Raw genomic sequence first — 24,921 nt, 5'->3', positions numbered from 1 at the left:
CGTAGTTGACTTCAGCAATGCTTCACTTAATATACTGCGTTCGAAAAGGATGTCAATATTGATTTAAGAATCCAGAAATTACTTATTTTGTTTGCAAGATAAAATAAGACAAAAATAGTCCTTTTATTTGTAACAAATCAAAAATGCTATTAATAATAAGGATAATATTGCAAGTCTTTTGAATTGATATTTAAAGGGATACTAACCCAACATTTTTCTTTCATGATTCAGATAGAGCATGCAATTTTAAGCAACTTTCTAATTTACTATTATACATTTTTCTTCGTTCTCTTGGTATCTTTATTTAAAAAGCAAGAATGTAGGCTTAGGAGCCGACCCATATTTGATTCAGCACCTGGGTAGTGCTTTCTGATTGGTGGGTAAATGTAGCCACCAATCAGCAATCGCTACCCAGGGTGCTGAACCAAAAATGGACAGGCTCCTGAACTTAGAGTCCTGCTTTTTCAAATAAAGATACCAAGAGAACGCAGAAAAATTGATAATAGAAGTAAATTAGAAAGGTGCTTAAAATTGCATGCTCTATCTGAATCATAAAAGAAAATGCTTTTGTTTAGTATCCCTTTAATAACCCTGTGTTTGCATTTAAATAACCTGTTTTGATGGTTGTTTCTTTAGTAGGTTCATCTTCGTTTGCATTTGTTTTCCTTTTTTGATAAATTTGTCATAATATTTATGTTACCAAAATAAATGCACCCTTCCTGACTTGGAAGTAGAAAAGAAGAGTTTTCACTCATTTTTAAGGCATTGTTACTCTTTAAGAAGAGTCTCTGTTGGAATCATAGTAGCGTCCCAAATATTCCATCATTTCCTTTCTGTTTCTCAGCTAAAATTGCACCGTCCATTTATAATAGATGTCCCTTATTTTCATTTACTTTTTTTGGGGTTACACACTAACAGGTCCATTTTTTGAATGGTTTTCTGGTAGCTTAATACTACTAATGAGCTTTTTCCGTGGACCAATAATGGTGACTCCAACTGTCTTCATATCACTGAAATGAAAAAAGAAAAATGATCATCATTCGGCCTTCATAGTACAATTAAAAGAAAACAGACGGTGAACTTAAATTTCAAATATACCTGCATCTTGTAGGACAGATACCGCCATTATGGGAGTCTGCACAACATTATATGCTTCCATTATGAGGTTGTGAATTACTGAGTTCTTATGATGAATATTAGGAATTTAAAGGGACAGTAAAGTCAGAATTAGACTTTCATGACTCAGCTAGAGCTTGCAATTTGAGATACAATTTTACAATTGAATTATATCTAATTTGCTTTGTTTTCTATGTATCTTTTGTTGAGGTAGGCTCAAGAGCAGCAATGCCCTACTAGGAGTTAGGTATTGATTGATGGCTGCACACATTTATGCCTCTTGCCATTGGCTCATCTAGATTCCAGTAGTGCATTGCTGCTCCTTTAACAAAGGATGCCAAGAGAATAAAGCACATTTGAGAATAGAAGTAAAATGTAAACTTATGTAAAATGGTATGCTCTATCTGAATCATGAAAGAACAAAATGGTGCATGCCTTTTTAAATAGCAATAGAAAATATAATGTTATGTTTAAAAAAACTGATTCCTTTTTCAAAATTATGTTGTTTTATCTAAAGTCAGTCATCATCATATGGCTTTGTAAAGCAGTTTATCAAGCTCCCACTTACTTAAATGGACAGTCTACTCAAAATTAAACTTTCATAATTCAGATTGGGCATTCAATTTTAAACAACTTTCCAATTTACTTTTATCATCAAATTTGCTTTGTTCTCTTGGTATTCTTTGTTTAAAGCTGAAGCTAGGTAGGCTCATATGCTAACTGCATAGTTCTTGAAGGTCACCTCTAATCTTAGTGTATTTTGACAGTTTTTTACTGCTAGACAGCACTAGTTTGTGTGTGCCATATAGATAACATTGTGCTCTCTCCCGTGGAGTTATTTATGAGTCAGCACTGATTGGCTAAAATGCAAGTCTGTTAAAAGAGCTGAAATAAGCAGGCAATCTGCATTGGCTTATATACAAGGTAATCACATGGGTAAAAAAGTATATTAATATAACAGTGTTGGTTGGGCAAAACTGGGGAATGGGTAATAAAGGAATTATCTAGCTTTTAAAACAATAAAAATTCTGAAGTAGACTGTCCCTTTAAAGTCTAGAAGTCCAAGCTGCTTATGTAAAACAAATGATTACAAGATATTTAACCTTTGGTCATAATATTGACTACTCTATTTACTCTTTCAATTTACAAGCTGAGAGGTAAAGATAAAGAAAAGGATGAACCAGTATTTTCTGGGACGAACCAATGTACATATTTCAGTGCTTTTGGTTTTGGTTTTTAGTAGTGTGTGCTGCTTCTGGAGGTATAAACAATTCCAGCCATATTGATAAAATATTGCTCATTTGATGCTTGTTTATATAGAGGTACTAAAAAATGTGTTTACCAGCACCATTAAAGGGACTTGAAACCCAAAAATTGTCTTTAATGTTTCAGTTTTAAACAACTTTCTAATTTACTTCTATTATCTAATTTGTTTTATTCTCTTGGTATCATTTGTTGAAGGAGCAGCAAAGCACTATTGGATTCTAACTGAACACATGGGTGAGCCAATGAAAATAGGTATATATATATATGCAGCCACCAATCAGCAGCTAGAACCTAAGTTCTTTGCTGCTCCTGGGCTTACCTAGATAACCATTTCAGCAAAGGATAACAAGAGAAGGAAGCAAAATGAATAATAGAAGTAAATTGGAAAGTTGTTTAAAATATTATTCTCTATCTGAATCATGAAATAAAAAAATTTGGATTTCATGTCCCTTTAAGGAAAAAAAACCATCCCTGTACTTAGTTAGATTTAAGTTGGAAAAGTAAATTGAATGAAGAAAACTTTCAACACTCATTAATTTAATCAAGAGTTATGCATACTATAAACACTAGTATATGCAGAGCCAAATAATCAGAAGTAATATGCAGAGGATTAAAAGCATCAGCCAGTGACATATTTTATGTTTGCAGGCTAAATTAATTGTGTTATTGCATTTCCAGACATATTTTAGCTATAGGTAGCAAATATTTCAGATTGCTGTAATATTTTTAAATTCTAAATTAATAAATACAAAATAAATTATCAATATTTTTGTTCTTTTTAAAAATATTATAAATAAAGAATACACTTTATAAGACTATATAACTTTGATTCGCTTCAGGAAGTAATTCAGAAATACTTTGTACACCGTGTTTAACTCATTTTCTCCAAAAGCTTTAGTAATCCCTCATCAATGCCAAGAAGATTTAAAGGGATTATGTATTATTGGGTTACTGATTTAAACAGGAAGTCTTGTACATGGTAATTTATTTTGTAATTAACTTAAAAAATCAACAGGTAATTTTATCCTTATTAGGGTCAAAAAGAGACGTTTTAAAAGTGATCCGCAGAGACAATTTCTAAATATAAAATTCTAAGAACAAAGTGAGATCTCTGAAGCCTTGAAATCTTAGGCAATCCAACATTTTGCTCCATAAAAAAAAACTGGTTCACTAAAAGATGGCGCAGCCTACTAAAACCTATTTGATTCTACTGAATACCCTCTGCTGAGGCCAATTATGGATAGATATAAATGAATTTACAGACTGAGCAAACAATAACTGTGTTGAATATAGTAGTGTGAAACTTGTGAAGTCTCCACGTTCAATTGTTGTTGGATTAGGAAAGCAAAATTTACAATCTCAATGTGTTTAATGTCTCGTTAAACACATTCCCTGTGTCCATTAGTGGAATAATCCTTATCTATGTAAATAATGTAGCAGGAACTGTCATGTTCTGAAATGTTACACTTTTTATATTTGTTCTTTGATTAAAAAGTAGTCTAACTTTTTGTATGTTTTAAAAGCAGATTTATTAGTGAAAACAAAGAGTTAAGTACTCATGGAAAGAACACAGATGTTGATTAAACAAGTTAACCAATTTTGCTGATAATATCACACAGGAAAAACACCTCATGGATATCTAACTTTGAAAACAAACATGGTCTTAAAACATTATTCATCATGTATCAGCATACAATGGTAATGCAATGATAACATATTTATGAAGAATGAATCAAGTGACTGCATGACAAGATGGCGAGTCTTTGTATAACACATGTTATGGTTGACATTTGAGAAAAGGCACTGAGTGTCTGACTATATGTAAGAGAAACAAAATGGGGAATAAGAAAATAACAAAAAAAAACATTGCAATTTCCCCAGATTCCAGAGTTTTTATTAGGCAAATCAGGTGAGTGACTAGGGTTGCCTATTTCAGTGGAGCACATTATTGCCTGGTCAAATGGTAAACATTTACATGCCCACCTACTATAATCTAATATTCTTTTTATATCTGGTTTCTCAGTAGTCAAAATATTAAACAGTACTAGAGAGTATATAAACCCTCAAAGATAAATAATAATACATTTATATATATATATGTATTTTTTAATTGATGTTCCTGTGTTAAAATATGTATTTTTTCTTTGCATGATAGTTGGGTATGTCAATGTACTCCAACATAGGCCTAGTTTCCATTGAGGTGGTAAATTGTGGAAACTGGTGATAAAAACATTTATCGTCATTAAAGTCTATGGAGGTTTTCCAGACTTTACCACCTCAATAGCAACTAGGCAATAGTTGTGGGAGTCTTCCTAATCAACCAGTGCAGTTGTTTATTTTAAATTCTTGTTCCTGTGCTGAGAAGTGGTTTCTATTATTTTTTACTGTGAGGCGTATTACTATACACCTTTAAAGTAGAAGGATTTCTACTCTTTAGCCAATGATCAATCAGTCCTTAAGCCCAAGTTATAATGTGACATATATTTCCTGTTAGCTTAAAAAAAAAGTTTTATTAAAAAACAACAGGCCTTATAATACGTCTCAGCAGATATCAGGAAAGAGGTATATAACAGAACTGTATTAACATATTCCTGGAATATCTCCATAATCTTCTGTGTAGTACCAGTAGAACGAATCCTTGGACAGAGAATACAGGATGGAATATACTCATGCACTTGCTAAGTCCCCTCTCAGAGACCAGCAGAACGAATACTGGCCAATAACAGACATCATCAAGAGGGGCAGGTCACATCACAGACATGATGGAACAATGGAACATGCCAAGACAGGAGCAAACCTTATAAGTTCAGTCGCCTTTTGGAGGCCAGTTAAATTAAGACCGGTAGATTTTAGAAATCACCCGAGAGTGACGCCAAAAAGGAATAGATACCAGTAATGGCAGAACAATTAAGGACACTAAGTGATGAAGATAGGTGCATTTTGTGGTAGCTCCAAATAAGGAACATTCAAAAAAAGTACGGTACCTTACTATATTTTAAAAACTTTTATGCAGCACCAACACAATGCTACAAGGTTTTTAATTGTATGTGGTGGTGTTAATAAAGGTGGTTAAGGGAGATGTCCCTAGGGCATTAAGAGACTGAATGGATCCATTTAAAGATATTTTTTAATGTTAGATAGTATAATAGATAGTATAATATGATGTATAATATAATTCTTACATAATGAATATAAGTTGTTGATTGTTTTTGAACATATGCAATACAATTTAGGTATTTTGCCTTATACCTTAATAATGTGGTTTGATGAATTACTCCTTGGTTAATGTGCCAGTTTCACTGTATGTATTAGTATAGTTTTCTTAGTTCTACACAGAAGGAATAGAATATTGAAGCTTTGGCTGGGAGTGTAATTTAAGCACACAGATAACACCACTTTCATAATTAGTATTGCTACCTCACATAAAAAAGGTTAAAATTTATGTGTAAATGCAGAGAGGGCCAAACAACTAAAACCCTTTAGCACACCTGGTTTTATGGAAATAGTGTGCTTATCCCATGCTTACCCTTGATAGCCAAAAAGAAAATCCTGTAACCTGCAACTTTGAAAACCCCCAAGTTTTTTATTTGTGACCTATTTTTAGAGCCTTGAACAAAGCACATTTCTTCACAAAAGGTGTTTCATGTCCATTTAAAGTCCTTTTAACATACCATCTACACACTAGATTGCATTGCCCGTAAACAATAATAAACCAACAAATAAACAGCCTGGTATGGAGATCACACAAAAGTTTATTTACTTACTCTAAAGAAATTTTTGCTATTGTTTCACAGGAACTATAGGCAACCCCAGAAAGAATGTCCTTGCACTGTCCTATTTGCCAATCTTCTGGGGGTCCAGGTAGAGGAAAGTCTGCACTGTTTTGATCTATCAATAGATTTGATGGCCTATAAGAAAAGTGAAAGGAATTAGCATGTGCTATTTTATTACATCAAACAAGAACCAGTAACACAGTTATTTATTTAAATAATTTAGCAAAATCATTTTTTTCTTTTCTAGGTATTCAAAATCATGTTACAGGTTTCATTTGATATATATATATATATATATATATATATATATATATATATATATATATATATATATATATATATATATGTATATATATATATATATATACGCGTGTATGTGTGTGTCTGTGTGCACATGTGTGTCTCTGTTTGTATGTACAGAATATACAGGTTTAAGAACTTCCCCTTCCAGATATATATATATAGTCTTTGAAGAGATTGCACTCTCATAAACTTGGAGACACAGAACCAGGGTGCAGCAATAAACTATATATATATATATATATATATATATATATATATATATATATATATATATATATATATATATATATATATATATATATATATATATATATATATATATATATATATATATATATAGTTTATTGCTGCACCCTGGTTCTGTGTCTCCAAGTTTATATATATATAAATCTAAAAAAATGTATATGTATTAATTAAACTGATACAGTGTGATGCTGAATATTCATTTATTAAAATAGAAGATGGTGGTCCCTATGTCATTACATAATTATATATCCATTTTTATTTTTGTCATTGAAGCTGTGACTGTAAATGATTTGCTGTAATTGATTTCTTATTTTTATTTCAGTCCTATGTACTTTTTAATACCACACCGGTATGTTAAATTAGAAACATAAAAAAAAAAAAAAAAATGAAGCCACCACAATCTAAAATAGTAACATATTTTTAAAAAATCAAACATAAAATAAGATGAGAATTAGTAATTTTGTATGAAAAGTGGGTTACCTACTTCTATGTGTCTGTTAATAATAATATTCTCTTGAAATAGGCTTACTTTTTTTTTCTAAAAGAACCCACATTTTACTGGCAAATTTCAAACTATTTTTATGGTCAGGTAACCTAAAACCAAAGCGCTACTACTGTTAGCTATAATAAGTGTATCACCTTTGGACTCATATATTTTTCTGGCAATATGTCTATAATCCCCAGGACATTCTTGAAGTATTTATGAAGTGTTTCTGTAGAAAAGAATGTGACGGTTTACCTCAGTTTTTGTTTTCTACTTTAACTGGTCTCTGATTAGGTTTATCAGAGGAGCATGTCCATAGAATGAAATAATTTGTATTACTGAGTTGAGAATGAACAGATCCACAGATTAGGGATTAAAGTAGTCAAAGTAAGTTTTTATGTCTATGACTTGGATCAAAGAGGGATTGCAATATAAAAAGACCTCATTTAAATGTACCTAACCTCTGAATAACTAGTGCGATAAAGTTTTCTACTCTTTGCAGCTTTCCTGTGAGGATTTTAAGTAAAAATTGGTTACTTTCCTCAGAGAGGACATCTGGACAGTTTATCAATGAAGAGGAATGTGTCTCTAGCTGTGAAGAGTCTGTAAAGTCTCCTTGCTTGCATCAAGGGAATGTTGGCCTTTAAGATCATCTGCAAGCATCAACATTTTTGGACCGAGCTCTCAGTCAGAGGTCTGAACCTGAAATTTATGGGCCGGGTGATGTTCACCATGAGCTCACACTTAAACTAAACAAATTAGATGGGTTTCCATCCAGGCAGCTGTAAAGAAGTCCTGCCGAGTTCCACCTGATCTTTTACAGCTTTTCATAAATCAGTACCCACTAGGCCACAGACTGCAGTCATTAAAAGGAAATCATGGAAATTACATATTTGCACAGGAAAGAAAGAAAACTTCCACACCCAATTCTTTTTTTTTTTTAAAGTAAAATAAAATATATTTCTAATTATTATAGATGTGCTTATAAACTTTCAATGGAGTTCACTCAGAATACAGTCACTTCTGTATTTAATGTTAAGGAATATACTGAGGTAATAAGAGCTTTGCAATACTATATATATATATATATATATATATATATATATAAATACACTATCACAATGCATCTGCTTACCTTATCACATGTGGTTATTATTTTCCTTTCTCTTTTATGCATTTTGTTGGTCAAAGTTACAAGAGATACGTGTATGTGTGTGTGATGTGTCATTAATAATGAATGAGGTAAAATTATGAACCTATAATAAATGGCTTATTATAAATGATTTTTTGTCAGAAGTAAATTTAATATACGTACATATTATTATTATGTATTTGTAAAGGAATGGTTACATGAGTAAGGGGTAATACAATAGCAAGGATAGTCTACATACATTATTTCAATGTAACTGTTTAGCTTAGTATCAGATTCATTAGTAGTTATTTTTGTTTTTGCTTTATGCTGTTTTTTGACATGTTTTTTTGTTATTTATCATGAATAAGAAAAAATGATTAGGGAAGATGAGCCATATGCGCTAATTCAAATGCACAAAGAACATGAAAAGCAGATTGTTTGGTATAAATATTTGTGTGTAGCAAAATAACAATACATACGTATTATAATTATTCATTTGTAAAGGGCTGCTTCATTCCGTAGCACCGAGTAACACAATGATACTGATTCATTGTAAAAAAAATCTAAATGCATAAACACACTAAACAAAACAAATACAGAAGGAGAGGTTTTCTGTTCTAAAGAGCTTAGAATCTACAGGACACGCACGCACGCACACACAAACACACATATACACACGCACACAAACACACACAAACATATGCACATACTACATGCACACACAAATACATAAATATATACACACACACACAAACACGCACACACAAACACACATACTACATGCACACACAAATACATATATACACACACACACAAACACACTCAAACACACACACACACATACACATGCTACATGCACACACACATAAATACACATATATACACACACATACACATACTACATGCACACACAAATACATAAATATATACACAAACACACATACTACATGCACACACAAATACATATATATACACACACACAAACACACTCAAACACACACACAAACACACACACACATACACATGCTACATGCACACACACATAATTACACATATATACGCATACAAACACACACAAACATATACACATACTACATGCACACACAAATACATATATAAACACACACACAAACAAAAACACACACGCACATACACATGATACATGCACATACACATAAATACACACAAACATATACACATGCTACATGCACACACAAATACATATACACACACACACAAACACACACACATACACAAACATATACACATTTTACACACACACACAGAAATATACATATACACATATACACACAAACACACAGACACATATATATATATATATATATATATATATATATATATATATATATATATATATATATACACATATACACACAAACACACAAACATATACACATGCTACACGCACACACAAACACAAATATTTCCTGTGTTGCTGTTTTTTTAATATTATGTCACATATGATCACTATATTAGTATTTATATAACGATGCTCAGACAGATTTTCTCTATATGTTATTGATGTGCTCTATGTTTACTATGTGACTAGGTGGTTACCATGACTACCATTTGGCGCTTTTTTTTTTGGTCCTAATTGGGGGAGTGCCTTTATGTGTTCACACTACATATTGTTTGTAAAATGTATACACTATGGCCTCTATTTATCAAGCCGTCGACTTTCTTGCATTCAACGGCACCAATACGCTCACCTAAGTTCGCCTAACATCGTTGCCGCAGACCTGAATATGTTCTCCAAAGTTACAAAATAACGCGCACCAAGTACGGGGCGATGAGCAGCAGACTGTTGTTAACTAACAGTCATCGATCTTGCTGCTCTTCAGCTTTTTTTCAGCTTTCTTGGTACCCTGTCACTAAACACCCACACTATCTAACTGTTTTACCCCCTATACCGCCGCTCCTGGATCCCGCCGCACCTAAATAAAGTTATTAACCCCTAAAGTGCCACACCCAGAGCCCACCGCAACTCTAATAAATGTATTAACCCCTAAGCCGCCGCTCCCGTAGCCTACGGCCACCTACATTATACATATTAACCCCTAATCTTCTACCCCCTATACCGCCACCACCTACATAAAGTTATTAACCCCTATCCTGCCTCTCCCAGACCCCGCCGCAACTAAATAAAGTGTTTAACCCCTAAATCACCACTCCCGGAGCCCACCGCCACCTACATTATATTTATTAACCCCTAATCTGCCCCCCCCCCCTACACCGCCGCCACCTACATTATATTTATTAACCCCTAATCTGCCCCCCTACACCCCACCACTATATTAAATGTATTAACCCCTAAACCTAAGTCTAACCCTAACCCTAACACCCACTAACTTAAATATAATTTAACTAAATCTAAATAAATTATTCCTATTTAAAACTAAATACTTACCTATAAAATAAACCCTAAGATTGCTACAATATAACTAATAGTCACATTGTAGCTATTTTAGGATTTATTTTTATTTTACAGGCAACTTTGTATTTATTTTAACTAGGTAGAATAGTTATTAAATAGTTATTAACTATTTAATAACTACCTAGCTAAAATAAATACAAAAGTACCTGTAAAATAAAACCTAACGTAAGTTACAATTACACCTAACACTACACTATCATTAAATTAATTACCTACATTAACTACAATTAACTACAATTAAACAAAATTAAATAAAATTATCTAAAGTACAAAAAAAAACTAAATTACAGAAAATAATAAAATAATTAATAAGTTTTTTAAATTAATTACACCTAATCTAATCCCCCCTAATAAAATAAAAAAGCCCCCCAAAATAATAAAAAGCCCTACCCTATACTAAATTACAAATAGCCCTTAATTAATTTTTTAATTGTTTTTAATTTAGTACATTTATTTAATTATAGTGTAGTGTTAGGTGTTAGTGTAACTTAGCTTAGGTTTTATTTTACAGGTACTTTTGTATTTATTTTAGCTAGGTAGTTATTAAATAGTTAATAACTATTTAATAACTATTCTACCTAGTTAAATTAAATACAAAGTTGCCTGTAAAATAAAATAAATCCTAAGATAGCTACAATGTAACTATTAGTTATATTGTAGCTATCTTAGGGTTTATTTTATAGGTAAGTATTTAGTTTTAAATAGGAATAATTTATTTAGATTTAGTTAAATTATATTTAAGTTAGTGGGTGTTAGGGTTAGGGTTAGACTTAGGTTTAGGGGTTAATAAATTTAATATAGTGGCGGCGGTGTAGGGGGGTAGATTAAAGGTTAAGAAATATAATGTAGGTGGCGGCGGTGTAGGGGGGGCAGATTAGGGGTTAATAAGTATAATGTAGGTGGTGGTGGGCTCCGGGAGCAGCGGTTTAGGGGTTAAACACTTTATTTAGTTGCGGTGGGGTCTGAGAGCGGCGGTTTAGGGGTTAATAAGTACTACTTCTGCTAGTTATCAAATAACTAGCAGGTACGCTCTGCACTTTTCCGTCCATAGGAATCAATGGGAGTCAGAAAGCAGCGAAAGCTCATGTTCGCTGCTGCCCGATATCCCATTGATTCCTATGGACGGAAAAGTGCAGAGCGTACCTGCTAGTTATTTGATAACTAGCAAAAGTAGTCAGATTGTGCCGAATAACTGTAGGTAGGTGGCGGCGATGTCAGGAGTGGCAGATTAGGGGTTAATAAGTATAATGTAGGTGTCGGCGATGTCAGGGACGGCATATTAGGGGTGTTTAGACTCGGGGCTTATGTTAGGGTGTTAGGTGTAAACATAAATTTTCTTTCCCCATAGGAATCAATGGGGCTGCGTTACGGAGCTTTACGCTCCTTTATTGCAGGTGTTAGGCTTTTTTTTAGCTGGCTCTCCCCATTGATGTCTATGGGGAAATCGTGCACGAGCACGTAAAACCAGCTCAAAGCAGCGCTGATATTTGTGTGCAGTATGGAGCTCAACGCTGCCATATTGACTGCTAACGCCGAGTTTTTGCAAACCTGTAATAGCAGCGCTATTAAAGCTGAGCAGTGGAAATAACTTGCAAGTTAGTAGCGGGCCGCTCATAACACAAAACTCGTAATCTAGCTGAATATTTCTTGATTTGATTCCTTATTGCAAACGATATACAAGACGCCTGAGGAGACTGCTGATAATTTTTTAAAGATCTTTCAAGTATATGGCACATCTTGTTAATTTAGGTCGTTTGGTCCAATAAGAGTGAATTTATTTGAATTTAGATTTTACGTGTTTGCTTTGGAATATATAGTGCAAAAAGTTGACTCATTCTCTATCACTCATCATTTTGCTACATATGTATTTTTTGTTAAAAGACAATTTCTTCTAGATTGCCTTTTGTGTTTATTTACTCAGAGTCAGGCAAGTCAAAGTAGAATGATTTAAGCCTAAAAATGCTTTTTACTTAAGATGGTTCAAGGTGTTGAGTGAGATTGGCCTTAAACGATAATTATGTAATGTTTATCAGTTACAAAAGTGAAACACAGAGCTGTCTGAAATCATCTTTCGGGCTTAAGGAATATAAATACTGTGTCAAAATCACATACCTAATTAATTGTAGTTATGAAAGCATTGGGATTAAATGTAAGAAAACATGAATCAAATTATGCATTTGCCTGGCAGACGCATACCATGAGTTAATAGTCTCTAACAACCCTATTAGGAATAGCTAGGAGCTGATTTACTGAATTACTTTCAAAATGCCAAACACAATCTATCGATAGTGGAATTTGTGTCTCTTTATAGCAGGTGGTAAATTTGATGCTAACTTAAAGGAGTTAATTTATCTATTAACTGAACACTGGTCATTAACAAAATGTTAGAACTTGAAATGTTAATTTCAATTTAACTCTAATTTTGCTATTTATTACACATCAGTTTATTAATAATTTCTGTGAACCAATTAGGGATTTGGACACTTGATTAACAAATGAAAACATTGTAATGCTTTGCAAACAGAGCTGAAATTCAGTAATGGTTTAAAGGGACAGTCTACCATAGAACTGTTATTGTTTTAAAAGATAGATAATCCCTGTCTTACCCATTCCCCAGTTTTGCATAACCAACACAGTTATATTAATGTACTTTTTACCTTTGTGATTACCTTGTATCTAGGAACCTTCTTCCAGCCCCCTGATCCCATGACTGTGACTGTTTATTATCTATTGTCTTAAATGTAGCATTGTTTTGTGCTAGATCTTAAATAACCCCCTGTGCCTGAGCACAGTGTTATCTATATGACCCACGTGCACTCTGTCTCTTTGTGTTGAAAAAGCATGTGATAAGAGGCAGCCCTCAAAGGTTTAGAAATTAGCATATGAGCCTACCTATGTTTAGTTTAAACTTAGAATAACAAGAGAAAAAAAAAACAAATTTGATGATAAAAGTAAATTGGAAAGTTGATTACAATTAAAAGTCCTACCTGAATAATGAAAGTTTAATTTATACTAGACTGTCCCTTTAAGTAGTAAATAGTCTTCATCCAAGGGTAAGGAAAGTCCTTGGGGAAAAAAAAGATCTATCCTTCTCAATTCTTGACTTGAAGGGACTGTCTACTCCAGATTTGTTCTTGTTTAAAAAAAGTAGATAATCTCTTTATACCCATTCCCCAGTTGTGCATAACCAGCACTGTTATATTAATACTTTTTACCTCTGTGATTACATTCCATCTAAACCTCTGCAGACTGCCCCCTTATTTCAGATCTTTTGACAGACTTGCATTTTAGCAATCAGTGCTGGCTCCTAGGTATCTCCACGGGGGTGAGCACAATGTTATCTAATATGACACACATGAACTAGCGCTGTCTAGCTATAAAAAAACTGTCATAGTGCATTGAGATAAGAGGCGGCCTACAAGGGTTTAGAAATTAGCATATGAACCTACATAGGTTTAGCTTTTAACAAAGAATACCAAGAGAACAAATACAATTTGATGATAAAAGTAAATTGGAAAGTTGTTTAAATTGCATGCCCAATCTGAATCATAAAAGTTTAATTTTGACTAGACTGTCTCTTTAAAGGGACATGAAACCCAACATTTTTCTTTTATGATTCAGAGTAAACAACATTTCAGGTTATTTCTATTAACTCATTTACTTTGTTCTGTTGATATCCTTTGTTGAAAATCATACCTAGGTAGGCTAAGGAGCAGCAATGCACAACGGTAAATAGTTGCTGATTGGTGGCTGCACATATATGTCTCTTGCCTTTGGCTCACCTAGTGTGTTCAGCTAGCTCCCAGTACTGTACCAAGTTTAAATGGCTTTTAATATGACTTGAGTAAACTGATTGAAACCTAGCACAAAGTTAACAAACAAATATATTTAAACTTTGAAAGCAATTTAAAACAAACTTTAAACCGAGCTACTAGCCAGCACCTAGCTGAAAGGTATTAGGTTTTTAATTTATTATTATTTTGAAAACTTTTAATTTAATTATGCTAAATTATAAATGCAATGATTACAGTTAAAGGGACAGTAAAGTCAAAATTACACTTAAATGGATTGGATAGAGCATGACATTTTAAACATCTTTCTAACTAACTTCTATTACCAACTTTGTTTAGTTCTTTTGTTATTGTTTCTCAAAGAGTAATCCTAGGTGAGCTCAGGAGCATGCACGTGTCTTTAGCCATTTGGCAGCAGTGATAACAATAATGTTTATAGCAATGTTATACATTGTTGCAAATTCTGCTGCCATAGACTACTAAAGACACATGCATACACCGGGGCCAGATTTATAATAAGGTGGAGTAGGCCTGTGCCTACAGGTGCCCTCCATAGAGAGGCATTGTGCTGCTGCCAGTCACTGACGTACCATGCATGTCAAATGAGCTCTAGGGGCCAGCATTGTTGTTTGTTGCTGCAGTAGTAGCACTTCCCCAGAACACGTGGGGTCGATTGGGTATTGGATAAACAACATCATTTTGTTGGGGTCTAAGCACAATGCTACAACCTGTCTCAGCTTACATTGGCAGGTAAAGCACATGCATTTTGAGTTCCAGATCCCAGCTGATACGTTTCCTTGTCTCCGCTCACTGACTTTTAGATTCATTATTGCAATGCGTTATGTTAAAGGAGAGCAGGCAGTCCAAACAGTTTGAAGCTTTCTCACATTACAACTTGCAGAAATGCTTCCATTTTTTCTCGTGTTCCCGAGCTCCCTAACAATTTCTACTCTCTGCTCACAGCCATTATAATTTGTAGTGAGCACACTAGATTTTGTATGCTGAGCTGCAATGTGAGGTAGAGAGGTTGTACAGTAGAACGTTGCACTTACCTTTCCTAAATGATTTTGGTTACTAATCCCATTCTAGGGTTGAATGTTTCCTTAACCCCTTAGTTATCACAGAGTACCACTGTAAGCCATCATAAAGCGATTAATAAATATTCTTACATATGTTACTATATTTAGTTTTAGAATCAGACTTTATTTCGGTTGTCTAGAAGATTGGGAGTGTGTGTGAATAAGGGTAGTTGATTCATGCAACAGACTTCCCATAAAGAATACTGAGAGTGATACACTTTTTTGGGGGGGAGGGGGGAGGTTGTTTCAGATTTCTGTGCCCACAGGTGCTTGAGATATAAAGCACTGGCACACGCTTAAGCTCTGATCAACCTATATAGGCTTACTCATCAGCAAAGGACACCAACAGATAGATACCAAGACATACCACAATGGAAATTTGAAAATAGAAGTATACTTGAAAGTTATTTAACCCCTTCTCTACCGGGAATTTCAGAGAGGAACGTGCCCAAAATACAACATGTAACAGCATGTGCAAAGGGGACACTTTTCAACACCCCCACAAAAACCAACGGTTTAAAATAAACCATCGTCTTAGTTGTACCAGCACCTTTGTGATCTACATGCTGTCTTGCCCATGTTCACTTATATATATAGGAAAAACAATAACCTCCTTCCGCGACAGGATGGCAAATCATCGCCACGCTATTCGTGAAGCCCTGAAAGATGGTGACTCGGACCAACCGGTGGCACGTCACTGTGCAAACTTTAAACACCCGGTGTCAAGCATCAGATCAATGCTGATTGATCATATCCCACCAAATCCAAGAGGTGGTGATAGGGGAAAAAAATTACTCCAATGTGAGAGCAGGTGGATACATAAATTGGGAACTATGACCCCAAAAGGACTCAATACTACTTTGGATTTTAGCCCTTTCTATTAATGCTTACGTTAATGACCACATAAGAGCTTGGGTCTGTGGAAGTTTCACTGTCTGGTTACTACCATACTCCTATGGGTTTGATGGATAGATAGATTGAGTAGCAGCATTGATTTATTGGTGCACATTCTATTATGTTCACTAACTATTTGAGGCAGTTTCTATTTAATAATCATATGACTATGAATTTCCTCTGTATATACTTTTGTCATAGTTTTCTGGTCCATTTTAATATCGCATCTGCGGTTGTTATATATCTTTCAGATTTATTTTCCTATTACATAACAGACATAAGTGAAGTGACTTTGTATTATGTTTGTTGTGTGGTATGAAAATCTGATAAGATTACACATCCTTACTGCCTCCGCCGTAGCCACATACTATGGGACACCCAGAGCGGCTCTTGCCTGATTAGGTGGCTGGTTTAAGTTGGTTGCCCATAGCAACCGCTGCGCTTCAAGAAACTTTGTTGTTCTGAACATGCGCAGATTATTCCCTGGTGATCTCTTGGTATCTGGCTCATTCGTCGACGTAATGCCTTGGACGTTGTCATGACAACGCCGTGCTGTGCGTCATCACGCTAGGCACGGCTAGCGTGTCAGCGTGACGCAGGGATTAGGTGACTGAACGAGCATGCAATAGGAATGGCGGTAAAGGCTAAGTGGGGATATTCTCTATTTAAGGGGGTTTGTTTTAAATGTATGTTAACTGATCCGGGGTGCTTGGGTGCACTCTGTCCTTGTACTTTTTGTTGTATAACATTGACAAAGGCACAATGCAGTGCCGAAACGTTTGTTTTTTAAACTGATGTAATAAATTCTAGTTTTACTGCAAAGACCAGTGAGCTGCCTGCTTTTTGGAGAGTATTGTTATGGTATTAGCAGTGCACCGTGGCATTATTTAAGTATGATTGTGCAATCCTATCTATGACTTTATATATATATATATATATATATATATATATATATATATATATATATATATATATATATATATATATATATGTAGTCAAGGCAAGGTATATATTTATATACTTTATGCCTCCATTTAACTTTGAATTTCTTACTGAAATTATTTACATCCAGCTTGTGCAGTAATAGCACAAATGATTGTAAAAGCTTCTCTGGGATCCCCTTTGTTCAGAAATAGCAGACATACAGTACATGGCTTTTCCATTGGTTTTTAGTAATTAGAATGCTGATAATTGTAGCTGTGCACCACACTTCTATTATTCCTGGTAGTGGAGGGGTTAATCAGGCAGCTTGTAAGGTTAATTTTAGCTGTAGTGTAGAGATTACCCTCCCACCTGGCACCTCCCACCCCTGATCCCTACCAAACAGCTCTCTTGCCCCCCCCCCACCCCCCCACACACACACTCATCCCCACCATCTTAGGTACTGGCAGACAATTTTTTTATTGTTTTTCTGCAGTGTAGTGAGCTTCCTCAAGCATACCAGCTGCCTGATCCCCCCCCCCAAAAAAAGCTCTTTAACCCTCCCCCTTCCACTAATGGCGGCCAACTTTGGTACTGGCAGCTGTCTGCCAGTACCTAATATATACATATATATTTTTTTTAAATATATTTATGTATTTTTTTTCTGTAGAGTAGTGATCCTCACACCTCCCCCCTCAGCGACAATTAGTTAGGGCCACCCGCCCCCATTCCATCTTTTTTCTGTAGTGTGGCTCCGCCTCTCTCCCTTCATTTTTTTTCTGCAGTGTAGGGCCCCTCTCACTACTTCCCATTCTCTCCTTCCTCTGCTGCTGGGCCTCTCCCCCACCTCCTGATTTCCATCCTACAAATCCTGTCGGCACCAGCATATTATCGGTACAGATGGTAACACACAGAGTGTTACGATCTGGCATCTGCCTTCATATGGAACTGGAGCACCGATCGTGTTCCTTTTCTATATGTAGACAGATGCATGCAGCTCAGGAAGACCAGCTCTATATACGTCCAACTGTATCTTCCTGCAGCTGAACGTATATATACATTATGCGGTATGATGAGCTTCATACCGCATGACGTCTATATGCGTCTTATTGGGTTAAGGGGTTAAAATTGGATACTCTATCAGAATCATTCAAATTTAAAGGGAAAGTCTTCTCTAATATTTTCTCCCTTCTTATCGGCTAGATTTAGAGTTTTGCGGCCAAAGGGGTGCGTTAGCTACACGTGTTTTATTTCCCCCGCACCTTTTAAATAACGCTGGTATTTAGAGTTCTCTGAAGGACTGCGTTATGCTCCAAAAAGGGAGCGTACAGGCATATTTACCGCCACTTCAACTCTCAATACCAGCGTTGCTTACAGTAGCGGCTAGCTTGAAAAACTTGCTCGTGCACGATTCCCCCATAGGAAACAATGGGGCAGTTTGGTCTGAAAAAAAACCTAACACCTGCAAAAAAGCAGCGTTCAGCTCCTAACGCAGCCCCATTGTTTCCTATGGGGAAACAGTTTCTAAGTCTGCACCTAACACTCTAACATGAACCCCGAGTCTAAACATCCCTAACCTTACACTTATTAAGCCCTAATCTGCCACCCCCGCTATTGCTGACCCCTGCATATTATTATTAACCCCTAGAAAAACAAAAGTACTAATGGCACTGCTCAAGGTTGAGAATTAGGGTAGCCTATTAATCTCTGAGTTTATAGATACCATATGTGTAGGTTTGTGTCTATAACTCTGGGTTAATTACAACATGGCTGAGGTGCTGTGTACTTGTATACTGAACCACACAGAATCAATCCTTGGATTGAAAATTTGTACACCTGGGTAGCACTCTTCCCCTTAATCACGGATGGCAAAATTGGGCAGAGACTGGATATCTTTGGAGAGAGAGTGCTTGGGGATATTTAAAATATAACCTTTATTTGGTAATTTAAAACAAAAACAAAAACTTACACACAATCCACATATATACAATGTTTAAAAACACAGGATTTGGTCGGATTTATTGTAATCCAATATTCTCTATTTGAATATAGTGGTTGTAGTATACATTAAACGTATATTGATTTGTCTTAAGTCAGAGATATCTGTAAGGATCAGTAAAAATCTGATTTTCTTATAGAATACGTGATCTCTCTTCGCTTTGCACCACTGTGATAATAAATCTGTTGTTCCTAAACTTGTGGTCTAAGTCACAAAATAAAAGTGTCTTCTTTAATGTTTTGTGAGCGGATACACAATTATACAATTTTGTGGGAACTGATCTAAGGTTGTATGCAGCAGAGTCTGGTTTGTATTCTGTCTTGGTGCATATATTGAGGTTTTAGATTTTGCAAATCTAATATTACTGCTAATTAAAAAGGAATATATATGCAGTGTTGGTATAGAGTAGGTGTTGTTCTTAGCTTATGATAATAAGCTAAATCTACCACTATTGCAATTGCTGTTTAAATGTGCTGAGATAGTCGCCTGATATATTAACAGACTGTTATATTAAACTATTGTAACTGCTGTCTATATATGCTGAAGATTTAGCCTAATATATTTCCAGACTATTGTGCTGAATTCTCTGACACTTCAAATAAAGTATGTATATATTTTTTTAACACAAAATTTGTTCCATTTTTGCAGTAGGTTGTATGGAGTATACTATACTTATTAGCGTTTCTTTAAATAGTTGTTTGGATCTTATATATTATAATTATATTATTAACCCCTAATCTGCCGCTCCGGACACCGCCACAACCTACATTATCCCTATGTACCCCTAATCTGCTGCCCACAACATCGCCGACACCTATATTATATTTATTAACCCTTAATCTGCCCCCCAATGTCGCCGCTACCTTACCTACACTTATTAACCCCTAATCTGCAGACCGGACCTCGCAGCCACTATAATAAATGTATTAACCCCTAAACCGCCTCACTCCCGCCTCGCAAACCCTATAATAAATTTTATTAACCCCTAATCTGCCCTCTCTAACATCTGCGACACCTAACTTCAAGTATTAACCCCTAATCTGCCGACCGGACCTCGCCGCTACTCTAATAAATGTATTAACCCCTAAAGCTAAGTCTAACCCTAACACCCCCCTAAGTTAAATATAATTTTATTCTAACGAAATAAATTATTTCTTATGAAATTTTTTTTCCTATTTAAAGCTAAATACTTATCTGTAAAATAAACCCTATTATAGCTACAATATAAATAATAATTAAATTGTAGCTATTTTAGGATTTATATTTATTTTACAGGCAACTTTGTATTTATTTTAAGCAGGTACAATAGCTATTAAATAGTTATTTACTATTTAATAGCCACCTAGTTAAAATAATTACAAAATTACCAGTAAAATAAATCCTAACCTAAGTTACAATTAAACCTAACACTACACTATCAATAAATTAACTAAACTACCTACAATTACCTACAATTAAATCAACTAAACTAAATTACAAAAAAAAAAAAACACTAAATTACAAAAAATAAAAAAAGATTACAAGAATTTTAAACTAATTACACCTACTCTAAGCCCCCTAAAAAAATAACAAAGCCCCCCAAAATAATAAAATGCCCTACCCTATTCTAAAATAGGGATAATGTAGGTGGCAGCGGTGTCCGGTCTGCAGATTAGGGGTTAAAAAAATGTATTAGAGTGGCGGCGATGTGGGGGGACCTCGGTTTAGGGGTACATAGGTAGTTTATGGGTGTTAGTGTACTTTAGAGCACAGTAGTTAAGAGCTTTCTAAACCGGCGTTAGCCAATAAAGCTCTTAACTCCTGACTTTTTTCTGCAGCTGGAGTCTTGTCAGTAGAGGGTCTACCGCTCACTTCAGCCAAGACTCTAAATACCAGCGTTAGGAAGATCCCATTGAAAAGATAGGATACGCAATTGGCGTAAGGGGATCTGCGGTATGGAAAAGTCGCGGCTGGAAAGTGAGCGTTAGACCCTTTCCTGCCTGACTCTAAATACCATCGGGCGGTAAAAAAAAATATGTCATTATATATTTGTAGAACAGTTTCAGTGGGTATGTTTGCATTTTACTAACTGCTCTAAAATGAATGTTTAACTATACAAGTGAGGCTTATTACAGCTAGTTTGTTAAAAGGGGCATGAAAATACTTTTTATTTGTTCTATCTAATAGATGTCATTGTAAAATGTTACACTCCTTTGCTTAATAAATTTAAAAAAATGTTCCATATATATATATATATATATATATATCAAAAGAAAAAAAGGATGGTCTAGCGCAAAAATCTAGTGTAAGAGGAAACCACTAATGTATGGTGTGAGTGTTATGAACATATACACTCCTTTAAATTACAAGACAGAGTGAAATATTTAAAGGGACAGTCTAGTCTAAAATAAACTTTCATGACTCAGATAGAGAATGGAATTTTAAACAGTTTTTCCAATTTACTTTTATCACCAATTTTGCTTTGTTCTCTTGGTATTCTTAGTTAAAAGCTAAACCTAGGAGGTTCATATACTAGTTTCTAAGCCCTTGAAGGCTGCCTCTTCTCTCAGGGCATTTTGACAGTTTTTCACCACTAGAGGGTGTTAATTCATGTGGGTCATATAGATAACATTGTGCTCACGCACGTAGAGTTCAGGTGAGCCAGCTCTGAATGGCTAAAATGGATGTCTGTCAAAGGAACTGAAAAAAGGGGCAGTCTGCAGAGGCTTACATACAAGGTAATCACAGAGGTAAAAAGTGTATTTATATAACCGTGTTGGTTGTGCAAAACAGGGGAATAGGTAATAAATGGATTATCTATCTTTTTAAACAATACAAATTCTGGTGTAGACTGTCCCTTTAATAGCAAATCACCCTGATGAAACAAGTGATAATATAAAAAAATAATAATATAAAAACATATATATAAGAAACAGAGTGAAGCACTCACTGGACTTTGGATATCAGTGTAAAATACTTTATTAGTGACGTTTCGGGACCTCAGAAGAAGGGACGTTTGAGGTCCCGAAACGTCACTAATAAAGTATTTTACACTGATATCCAAAGTCCAGTGAGTGCTTCACTCTGTTTCTTTGCTGCATACTCCTCAAGAGCAGTTGCAGGACGGTGGTGAGAGTGCATATACCCTTTCAACTTTTGCTTATATATATATACAGGTGGCCCTCGTTTTACAATGGTTCAATTTACACCGTTTCAGAATAACAACCTTTTTTTCCAGTCATGTGACTGCTATTGAAAAGCATTGAGAAGCGGTGCATTTATTAGAATAGCCAGCAGGTGGAGCTGTCCGCTTGTGTTGCAGCAAAGCAAAGCAAGCTGAAATTAATCAGTTTAACTAGAGCTGAGCTATCGAACAGATTTCAAAGGAACAAGATCTTCCTGTCTATAACTCAGTCCAGATTGGAATGCATAGAAAGAACGGTCTGCAGAAAAATGCAAGTGAAGTCTGTGTTGTGTGATTAGACAGGAAAAATTGATTATTTTATTAGGTTTATAATGCTGTTAAGCAAATGTTTTTGTTCATTTAACTTAGTTTAATTATATATTCTGTGTTGTGTGATTATTTTATTAGGTTTATAATGCTGTCTAGCATTTATAGTCTTCATTCAAAGCTTTTAAAATAATGTATTAGGTGTTACTTATGACAATTTTGAGAGGGGCCTGGAAGCTATCTCCCTCACTTCCCATTGACTTACATTATAAACTGGGTTTCAATTTACAACGGTTTCGATTTACAACCATTCCTTCTGGAACCTAACCCCGGCGTAAACCGAGGGCTACCTGTACATTTGTATATATAATACACTATATAATCTTATATATATAAAATAATCTAATATATGATCTGATATATATATAATGTATATACAAGTGAATATATGCAGAAAAAATGATGATGATGATGTCAAAGAATAAAAGCAATAAAATAATAATAATATGATATACTGTCAAACAAGAATAACACAATAGATTTAAATTGTCAACAGTCTATACATTTCATGTGTATTCTGAAAAAGAGGACTGTAGAAGCTAAGTCAGAAAAGTAAATTAACCCCAATAAAGGCAACTGCAGGGTTCGGTATGGTATAGTAGAAACCCGCACGTTCTGATATCCTCCCCCTGCTGGTAATTCCTACTTACAATAAGTGCCCTCAATCAAATGAGGTAAGTAGAAGCTGGCATTTCTCTACTCTCTCAGACACATCTCAATTGCTATTGCGCATCTAGGAAGAGAGATTGAAGCGGGAAGCAGACAGAAGGGCTAATGTCTGAATGCACAAGCAGAACTGACGTAGAATAACAGGTCTTCCAGCCAGGCCGAACACCACCAATTCAGATTGACTTTCCTCTCCTCTGAATTTCCCTGTAGATGCTGTAGATGCTGACATAGATGTGGATATCGTTGTTGATTGGCTTCGACTTACGTCATTTGATTGAGGGCACTTATCGTAAGTAGGAATTACCAGCAGGGGGAGGATATCAGAACGTGTGAGTTTCTAATATACTATACTGAACTCTGCAGTTGCCTTTATTTTTATATTATCATTTGTTTCATCAGGGTGCTTTGCTGTTAAATATTCCACTCTGTCTTGTAATTTAAAGGAGTGTATATGTTCATACCACTCACACCATACATTAGTGGTTTCCTCTTACACTAGGTTTTTGCGCTAGACCATCCTTTTTTCTTTTGACTTATTTTGTATATCTATCACTGAGGGTAGTGCTGTACCCAGTGTGTGTCTGATAGCTGCATCCCCTTAGTGTAGGTATTTTTTATAGGGTTTCAGCGCTCCTTTTTCTCTCTGCTTTTGTCTGCTCGATATATATACTGTGTGTGTGTGTATATATATATATATATATATATATACAGTATATATAAAACAATATTTAAATAAATAGCACCCTTAATAAATATATCAATTTCTTGATTTTAATGTTCCAGTCAAGTCAAAATTAAACTTTCATGATTCAGATAGGGCATGCAATTTTAAACAATTCTTCACTTTACGTTTCTCATCAAAATGTCCTTGTTCTCTTGGTATTTTTTGTTGAAAGATAAACCTAGGTGGAATCATCTGCTAATTTATAAGCCTTTGAAGGCTGCCTCTTATATAATTGCATTTGACAGTTTTTGACAGTTAGACAGCACTAGTTCGTGTGTGCCATATAGATAACATTGTGCTTGCTCCCGTGGGGTTATTTATTTGTCAGCACTGATTGGCTAAATTCATTTCTGTGGAAAAACACTGAAATAATGGGGCAGTCACAGAGGTAAAAATGATATTAATATTACAGTGTTGGTTATGCAAAACTGGGGAATGGGTAATAAAGGTATTATCTATCTTAATAAATAATACACAATTTTAAGTAGACTGTCTCTTTAAAATATATCAAGTCCATAGATAAAGTTCTGTAATTTCAAACTCCCAACTGTAGACATAAAGAGGTTTGAATTTGACAAA

The 24,921-nt window shown here is 34.9% G+C and overlaps 1 protein-coding gene across 1 annotated transcript in view; it reads right to left on the bottom strand.

Annotated features, from left to right (window-relative positions):
* Positions 1-369: 369 nt before the first annotated feature.
* Positions 370-24,921, bottom strand: part of EPHA3 (EPH receptor A3) — a 519,256-nt gene continuing 494,704 nt past the window's right edge. Inside the window, exons 16-17 of the mRNA XM_053706037.1 lie at positions 6,147-6,290; positions 370-1,010 (exon numbers count right to left, since the gene is read on the bottom strand). Of these exons, the coding sequence (XP_053562012.1) occupies positions 905-1,010; positions 6,147-6,290 (250 nt within the window). The 3' untranslated portion in view covers positions 370-904. The remainder of the gene's footprint in view (positions 1,011-6,146; positions 6,291-24,921) is intronic.

This window comes from Bombina bombina, chromosome 3 (assembly GCF_027579735.1).
Source record: "Bombina bombina isolate aBomBom1 chromosome 3, aBomBom1.pri, whole genome shotgun sequence".
In the NCBI taxonomy this organism is placed as follows: Eukaryota; Metazoa; Chordata; class Amphibia; order Anura; family Bombinatoridae; genus Bombina; species Bombina bombina.
This window is presented reverse-complemented; position numbering and strand designations above follow the sequence as displayed.